The sequence below is a fragment of the Tetrao urogallus genome (genome assembly GCF_951394365.1).
Source record: "Tetrao urogallus genome assembly, contig: SUPER_29_unloc_2, whole genome shotgun sequence".
In the NCBI taxonomy this organism is placed as follows: Eukaryota; Metazoa; Chordata; class Aves; order Galliformes; family Phasianidae; genus Tetrao; species Tetrao urogallus.
The window spans coordinates 280200-289579 of NW_027639054.1; the positions used below are offsets into that span (position 1 = coordinate 280200).

The 9380-nt window shown below is 49.6% G+C and overlaps 1 protein-coding gene across 1 annotated transcript in view; it reads right to left on the reverse strand.

Annotated features, from left to right (window-relative positions):
- Positions 1-8085, reverse strand: part of LOC306956418 (myosin-7) — a gene marked incomplete at both ends in the record, with an annotated part of 54009 nt that extends 45924 nt beyond the window's left edge. The window contains one exon of the mRNA XM_079551028.1: positions 7879-8085. Within this exon, the coding sequence (XP_079407154.1) occupies positions 7879-8085 (207 nt within the window). The remainder of the gene's footprint in view (positions 1-7878) is intronic.
- Positions 8086-9380: the final 1295 nt, after the last annotated feature.

Consider the following 9380-nt stretch of genomic DNA (forward strand, 5'->3'; position numbering starts at 1 on the left):
TGGCCATTTCCTACCACTTGGGATCAGATCCGTCCCATTTTCTACTACCAATCCCAATTCTGACCATTTTAGGATTTGATTTGATCCTTTTTGGGGCTCTGAAGTCCCAATTCTGACCATTTTGGGGAGAATTTGCTCCAATTCTGACCTTTTTGGGGCAGATTTGGGCCATTTGGGGGCTGATAAGTGCTGATTCTGGTCTTTTCTGTGGCTCATTTGGGCCATTTGGGGGCTGTCAAGTCCCAATTTTGCCCATTTCAAGGCTGATTTGAGCCAATTGTGACGATTTTTGAGCTGCCATGGACCATGTTTGACCATTTTGTGCTGATTGTGGCCGTTTTGGAGCTGATAAAAGCCAACTGTGTCCATTTGGGGCAGATTTGGGCCATTTGGGGGCTGATTTGGGTCCATTTTGTCCATTTTGGGGCTGATTTGGGCCAATTTGGGCCATTTTGGAGCTGAAAAATGCCAATTTCAGCAATTTTGGGAGCGACTTGGGGCATCATGGGGCGGAATTGGGGCAACTTTGATCATTGGGGAGCGGATTTGGACCACTTTGGGTGTGATTTGGGCCTGAGATGAGCATTTGGGGCTGATTTGGGGCATTTGGGGGCTGATAAGTTGCCAATTCTGACCATGTTGGGGCAGATGAGGGCAATTTTGAGGCCGAATTGGGACAATTTTGACCAGTGGGGACAATTCTGATCATCTTGGGGCTGACAAGTGCCCATTCTGACCATTTTGGGGTGGATTGGGGCCTTTTTGGGCTTGACATGAGCTCATTCTGACCACCTGGGGGCTGATTTTGTCCCATTCTGACCATTTGGGGGCAGCTCAGTTTCAATTCTGACCATTTTAGGATTTGATTTGATCCATTTTAGGGCCGTTCAGTCCCAATTCTGACTGTTTTGGGGTGGATTTGCTCCAATTCTGGCCATTTGGGTGCGGATTTGGGCCATTTGATGCTGATAGAGTCCAATTTTAACCATTTTGGGACTAATGGGACATTTTGAGACCCTTTAGGACAATTTTAACAAATTTTGGGACTAATTTGGTCCAATTCTGCCCATTCTGGGGGATATTTGATCCATTTTGGTGCTGTCAGGTCCAAATTCTGACCTTTTTGGGGTGAATTTGCTCCAATTCTGACCATTTGGGTGCGGATTTGGGCACTTTGGGGCTGATGAGTCCCAATTCTGACCATTTTGGGGCGGATTTGCTTCAATTCTGACCATTCTGGGGCCGTTCAGTCCCAATTCTGACCATTTTGGAGCTGATTTGGTCCAATTCTGACCACTTGGGATCAGATCCGTCCCATTTTCTACTACCAATCCCAATCCTGACCATTTTAGGATTTGATTTGATCCTTTTTGGGGCTCTGAAGTCCCAATTCTGACCATTTTGGGGAGAATTTGCTCCAATTCTGACCATTTTGGTGTGGATTTTGGCCACTTTGGGGCGGATAAGTCCCAATTCCGACCTTTTTGTGGCTCTTTCGGGCCATTTGGGGGCTGATAAGTGCTGATTCTGGTCTTTTCTGTGGCTCATTTAGGCCATTTGGGGGCTGTCAAGTCCCAATTTTGCCCATTTCAAGGCTGATTTGAGCCAATTGTGACCATTTTTGAGCTGCCATGGACCATGTTTGACCATTTTGCGCTGATTGTGGCCGTTTTGGAGCTGATAAAAGCCAACTGTGTCCATTTGGGGCAGATTTGGGCCATTTGGGGGCTGATTTGGGTCCATTTTGTCCATTTTGGGGCTGATTTGGGCCAATTTGGGCCATTTTGGAGCTGAAAAATGCCAATTTCAGCAATTTTGGGAGCGACTTGGGGCATCATGGGGCGGAATTGGGGCAACTTTGATCATTGGGGAGCGGATTTGGACCACTTTGGGTGTGATTTGGGCCTGAGATGAGCATTTGGGGCTGATTTGGGGCATTTGGGGGCTGATAAGTTGCCAATTCTGACCATGTTGGGGCAGATGAGGGCAATTTTGGGACCGAATTGGGACAATTGTGACCAGTGGGGACAATTCTGACCATCTTGGGGCTGACAAGTGCCCATTCTGACCATGTTGGGGTGGATTTGGGCCAATTTGGTCCATTTTGGGGCGGAATTGGGCCAATTCTGACCATTTTGGGGCTGACAAGTCCCAATTCTGACCATCTTGGGGCAGATTTGGGCCATTTGGGGGCTCATCAGCACCAATCCTGATGATATGGGGGCTGATCTGGGCCATTTTGGGGCAGTTCAGTCCCAATTCTGACCATTTTGGGGCGGATTTGCTTCAATTCTGACCATTCTGGGGCCGTTCAGTCCCAATTCTGACCATTTTGGAGCTGATTTGGTCCAATTCTGACCACTTGGGATCAGATCCGTCCCATTTTCTACTACCAATCCCAATCCTGACCATTTTAGGATTTGATTTGATCCTTTTTGGGGCTCTGAAGTCCCAATTCTGACCATTTTGGGGAGAATTTGCTCCAATTCTGACCATTTTGGTGTGGATTTTGGCCACTTTGGGGCGGATAAGTCCCAATTCCGACCTTTTTGTGGCTCTTTCGGGCCATTTGGGGGCTGATAAGTGCTGATTCTGGTCTTTTCTGTGGCTCATTTAGGCCATTTGGGGGCTGTCAAGTCCCAATTTTGCCCATTTCAAGGCTGATTTGAGCCAATTGTGACCATTTTTGAGCTGCCATGGACCATGTTTGACCATTTTGTGCTGATTGTGGCCGTTTTGGAGCTGATAAAAGCCAACTGTGTCCATTTGGGGCAGATTTGGGCCATTTGGGGGCTGATTTGGGTCCATTTTGTCCATTTTGGGGCTGATTTGGGCCAATTTGGGCCATTTTGGAGCTGATAAATGCCAATTTCAGCAATTTTGGGAGCGACTTGGGGCATCATGGGGCGGAATTGGGGCAACTTTGATCATTGGGGAGCGGATTTGGACCACTTTGGGTGTGATTTGGGCCTGAGATGAGCATTTGGGGCTGATTTGGGGCATTTGGGGGCTGATAAGTTGCCAATTCTGACCATGTTGGGGCAGATGAGGGCAATTTTGGGATCGTATTGGGACAATTTTGACCAGTGGGGACAATTCTGACCATCTTGGGGCTGACAAGTGCCCATTCTGACCATGTTGGGGTGGATTTGGGCCAATTTGGTCCATTTTGGGGCGGAATTGGGCCAATTCTGACCATTTTGGGGCTGACAAGTCCCAATTCTGACCTTTTTAGTGTGGATTTTCTCAATTTTGGGTCTGTTCAGTCCCAATTCTGACCATTTTGGGGTGGATTTGCTTCAATTCTGACCATTCGGGGGCTGATCGGTCCCAATTCTGACCATTTTGGAGCTGATTTTGGCCATTTCCTACCACTTGGGATCAGATCCGTCCCATTTTCTCCCAACCAATCCCAATCCTGACCATTTTAGGATTTGATTTGATCCTTTTTGGGGCTCTGAAGTCCCAATTCTGACCATTTTGGGGAGAATTTGCTCCAATTCTGACCATTTTGGTGTGGATTTTGGCCACTTTGGGGCGGATAAGTCCCAATTCCGACCTTTTTGTGGCTCTTTCGGGCCATTTGGGGGCTGATAAGTGCTGATTCTGGTCTTTTCTGTGGCTCATTTGGGCCATTTGGGGGCTGTCAAGTCCCAATTTTGCCCATTTCAAGGCTGATTTGAGCCAATTGTGACGATTTTTGAGCTGCCATGGACCATGTTTGACCATTTTGTGCTGATTGTGGCCGTTTTGGAGCTGATAAAAGCCAACTGTGTCCATTTGGGGCAGATTTGGGCCATTTGGGGGCTGATTTGGGTCCATTTTGTCCATTTTGGGGCTGATTTGGGCCAATTTGGGCCATTTTGGAGCTGATAAGTGCCAATTTCAGCAATTTGGAGAGCGACTTGGGGCATCATGGGGCGGAATTGGGGCAACTTTGATCATTGGGGAGCGGATTTGGACCATTTTGGGTGTGATTTGGGCCTGAGATGAGCATTTGGGGCTGATTTGGGGCATTTGGGGGCTGATAAGTTGCCAATTCTGACCATGTTGGGGCAGATGAGGGCAATTTTGGGACCGAATTGGGACAATTGTGACCAGTGGGGACAATTCTGGCCATGTTGGGGCTGACAAGTGCCCATTGTGACCACCATGGGGTGGATTTGGGCCTTTTTGGGCTTGACATGAGCTCATTCTGACCACCTGGGGGCTGATTTTGTCCCATTCTGACCATTTGGGGGCCGTTCAGTCCCAACTCTGACCATTTTAGGATGGATTTGATCCATTTTGGGGCCGTTCAGTCCCAATTCTGAACAATTTTGGGTGGATTTGCTCCAATTCTGACCATTTGGGCGCGGATTTGGGCCATTTGGGGCTGATAGGGTCCAATTTTAACCATGTTGGGGGGGATTTGGTCCAATTTTGGGACTGATTAGGTCCAATTCTGCCCATTCTGGGGGATATTTGATCCATTTGGGTGCTGTTCAGTCCCAATTCTGACCTTTTTAGGGTGAATTTGCTCCAACTCTGACCATTTGGGGGCAGATTTGGGCCATTTGGGGGCTGTCAAGTCCCAATTTTGCCCATTTCAAGGCTGATTTGAACCAATTGTGACCATTTTTGAGCTGCCATGGACCATGTTTGACCATTTTGTGCTGATTGTGGCCGTTTTGGAGCTGATAAAAGCCAACTGTGTCCATTTGGGGCAGATTTGGGCCATTTGGGGGCTGATTTGGGTCCATTTTGTCCATTTTGGGGCTGATTTGGGCCAATTTGGGCCATTTTGGAGCTGATAAATGCCAATTTCAGCAATTTTGGGAGCGACTTGGGGCATCATGGGGCGGAATGGGGCCAACTTTGATCATTGAGGAGCGGATTTGGACCACTTTGGGTGTGATTTGGGCCTGAGATGAGCATTTGGGGCTGATTTGGGGCATTTGGGGGCTGATAAGTTGCCAATTCTGACCATGTTGGGGCAGATGAGGGCAATTTTGAGGCCGAATTGGGACAATTTTGACCAGTGGGGACAATTCTGATCATCTTGGGGCTGACAAGTGCCCATTCTGACCATTTTGGGGTGGATTGGGGCCTTTTTGGGCTTGACATGAGCTCATTCTGACCACCTGGGGGCTGATTTTGTCCCATTCTGACCATTTGGGGGCAGCTCAGTTTCAATTCTGACCATTTTAGGATTTGATTTGATCCATTTTAGGGCCGTTCAGTCCCAATTCTGACTGTTTTGGGGTGGATTTGCTCCAATTCTGGCCATTTGGGTGCGGATTTGGGCCATTTGATGCTGATAGAGTCCAATTTTAACCATTTTGGGACTAATGGGACATTTTGAGACCCTTTAGGACAATTTTAACAAATTTTGGGACTAATTTGGTCCAATTCTGCCCATTCTGGGGGATATTTGATCCATTTTGGTGCTGTCAGGTCCAAATTCTGACCTTTTTGGGGTGAATTTGCTCCAATTCTGACCATTTGGGTGCGGATTTGGGCACTTTGGGGCTGATGAGTCCCAATTCTGACCATTTTGGGGCGGATTTGCTTCAATTCTGACCATTCTGGGGCCGTTCAGTCCCAATTCTGACCATTTTGGAGCTGATTTGGTCCAATTCTGACCACTTGGGATCAGATCCGTCCCATTTTCTACTACCAATCCCAATCCTGACCATTTTAGGATTTGATTTGATCCTTTTTGGGGCTCTGAAGTCCCAATTCTGACCATTTTGGGGAGAATTTGCTCCAATTCTGACCATTTTGGTGTGGATTTTGGCCACTTTGGGGCGGATAAGTCCCAATTCCGACCTTTTTGTGGCTCTTTCGGGCCATTTGGGGGCTGATAAGTGCTGATTCTGGTCTTTTCTGTGGCTCATTTAGGCCATTTGGGGGCTGTCAAGTCCCAATTTTGCCCATTTCAAGGCTGATTTGAGCCAATTGTGACCATTTTTGAGCTGCCATGGACCATGTTTGACCATTTTGCGCTGATTGTGGCCGTTTTGGAGCTGATAAAAGCCAACTGTGTCCATTTGGGGCAGATTTGGGCCATTTGGGGGCTGATTTGGGTCCATTTTGTCCATTTTGGGGCTGATTTGGGCCAATTTGGGCCATTTTGGAGCTGAAAAATGCCAATTTCAGCAATTTTGGGAGCGACTTGGGGCATCATGGGGCGGAATTGGGGCAACTTTGATCATTGGGGAGCGGATTTGGACCACTTTGGGTGTGATTTGGGCCTGAGATGAGCATTTGGGGCTGATTTGGGGCATTTGGGGGCTGATAAGTTGCCAATTCTGACCATGTTGGGGCAGATGAGGGCAATTTTGGGACCGAATTGGGACAATTGTGACCAGTGGGGACAATTCTGACCATCTTGGGGCTGACAAGTGCCCATTCTGACCATGTTGGGGTGGATTTGGGCCAATTTGGTCCATTTCGGGGCGGAATTGGGCCAATTCTGACCATTTTGGGGCTGACAAGTCCCAATTCTGACCATCTTGGGGCAGATTTGGGCCATTTGGGGGCTCATCAGCACCAATCCTGATCATATGGGGGCTGATCTGGGCCATTTTGGGGCAGTTCAGTCCCAATTCTGACCATTTGGGGGCCAATTAGGGCCATTTGGGGGCTGACAAGTGCCCATTGTGACCATGTTGGGGTGGATTGGGGCCTTTTCGGGCTTGACATGAGCTCATTCTGACCACCTGGGGGCTGATTTTGTCCGATTCTGACCATTTGGGGGCCGTTCAGTCCCAATTCTGACCATTTTGGGTGTGGATTTGGGCCATTTGGGGCTGATAGGGTCCAATTTTAACCGTTTTTGGGGGGATTTGGTCCAATTTTGGGACTAATTTGGTCCAATTCTGTCCATTTGGGGGGGATTTGATCCATTTTGGGGCTGTCAAGTCCCAGGTCTGTTCATTTCGGTGTGGATTTGGCCCAATTCTGACCTTTTTGGGTCTGTTAAGTCCCAATTCTGACCATTTTAGGACGGATTTTGGGCAATTCCAACCATCTGGAACAGTCAGATCCGTCCCATTTTTGACCAACCAATCAGAATTTTGCCCATTTCAAGGCTGATTTGGTCCAATTCTGACAATTTTGGGTCCTGTTAAGTCCCAATCCTGTCCATTTTAGGGTGGATTTGATCAATTTTGGGACCAATTATTGCCAATTCTGACCATTTTCGGCCGGATTTTGGCCAATTCCAGCTGTTTGGGATCAGATCCGACCCATTTTCACCCAACCAATCCCAATTCTGACCATTTTGGGACTCTTAAGTTCCAATTGTGACCATTTTGGGGTAGATTTGATGCATTTTGAGGCTGTTAAGTCCGAATTCTGACCATTTTGCTGTGGATTTTGTCAATTTGGGGTCCGTTAAATCCCAATCCTGACCATTTTGAGGTGGATTTGATCCAATTTGGAGCTGTTCAGTCCCAGTTCTGACCATTTTGTTGCAGATTTTGGCCAACTCTAACCACTTGGGATCAGATCCGTCCCATTTTTGCCCCACCAATACCAATTTTGACCATTTTAGGGTGGATTTGATCCATTTTGGGGCTAAGTCCCAATTCTGACCATTTGGGGATGGATTTGATCCATTTTGGGGTCCGTTCAGTCCCAATCCTGACCATTTTAGGATGGATTTGATGCATTTTGGGGCCGTTCAGTCCCAATTCTGTCCATTTTGGTCCGGATTTTGGCCAATTCCAGCTTTTTGGGATCAGTTCCACCCTATTTTCACCCAACCAATCCCAATCCTGACCACTTTGTTGCACATTTTGACCATTTGGGACCAGTTCCGTCCCATTTCCTCCCCGCCATCCCCGCTCCCGTCCCAATGTGGGGCAGCTTTGGGGCTCCCCGCAGGCCGACCTTGCCGCGCTCGGTCTGGGCGGTGACTTTGTTCCCCTCCCTGCTGACGATGGTGGCCTTGACGAACTCCTCGCGCTCGTCGGGGACGAAGATGTCGCGCTTGAGGTCGAAGGGCCGCGTCTGCGCCGCGATTCGCTCCTGCTCCGATTTGCGCAGGAACGGCGCCGCCTCGCCGAACTCGGCCAGATCCGGGCATGGGGACGGCATGGTGGCCTGGGGACGACGGGGACAACGGTCAGGGGCCGGGGAGGGACCAGGGAGGGGACAGGAAGGGGACAGTGACACCAGGAAGGGGACAGGAAGGGACCAGTGACACCAGTAAGGGGACAGGAAGGGACCAGTGACACCAGTAAGGAACCAGTGACACCAGTAAGGGACCAGGAAGGGACCAGTGACACCAGTAAGGGGACAGGAAGGGACCAGTGACACCAGTAAGGAACCAGTGACACCAGTAAGGGACCAGGAAGGGACCAGTGACACCAGTAAGGGGACAGGAAGGGACCAGTGACACCAGTAAGGAACCAGTGACACCAGTAAGGGACCAGTGACACCAGTAAGGGGACAGGAAGGGACCAGTGACACCAGTAAGGGACCAGGAAGGGACCAGTGACACCAGTAAGGGGACAGGAAGGGACCAGTGACACCAGTAAGGAACCAGTGACACCAGTAAGGGGACAGGAAGGGACCAGTGACACCAGTAAGGGACCAGTGACACCAGTAAGGGGACAGGAAGGGACAAGTGACACCAGGAAGGGACCAGTGACACCAGTAAGGGACCAGGAAGGGACCAGTGACACCAGTAAGGAACCAGTGACACCAGTAAGGGGACAGGAAGGGACAAGTGACACCAGGAAGGGACCAGTGACACCAGTAAGGGACCAGGAAGGGACCAGTGACACCAGTAAGGGACCAGTGACACCAGTAAGGGGCCAGGAAGGGACAAGTGACACCAGGAAGGGACCAGTGACACCAGTAAGGGGACAGGAAGGGACCAGTGACACCAGTAACACCAGTCACACCAGTAAGGGGCCGGGAAGGGGCTGGGAAGGGACCAGTGACACCAGTAAGGGACCAGGAAGGGACCAGGCACACCTGTGAGATGCCAGTAACACCAGTAAGGGCAGTATGGCACCAGTATGGCAGCAGTATGGCACCAGTAAGGACCAGTATGGCACCAGTATGGCACCAGTATGGCACCAGTATGGCTCCAGTATGGCACCAGTATGGCACCAGTAAGGGCCAGTATGGCACCAATGAGGGCCAATATGGCACCAGTATGGCACCAGTATGGCACCAGTATGGCACCAGTAAGGGCCAGTATGAAACCAGTATGGCACCAGTAAGGACCAGTAAGGGCACCAGTATGGCTCCAGTATGGCACCAGTATGGCAGCAGTAAAGACCAGTATGGCACCAGTGTGGCACCAGTATGGCACCAGTAAGGGCACCAGTATGGCACCAGTAAGGGACAATATGGCACCAGTATGGCACCAGTATGGCACC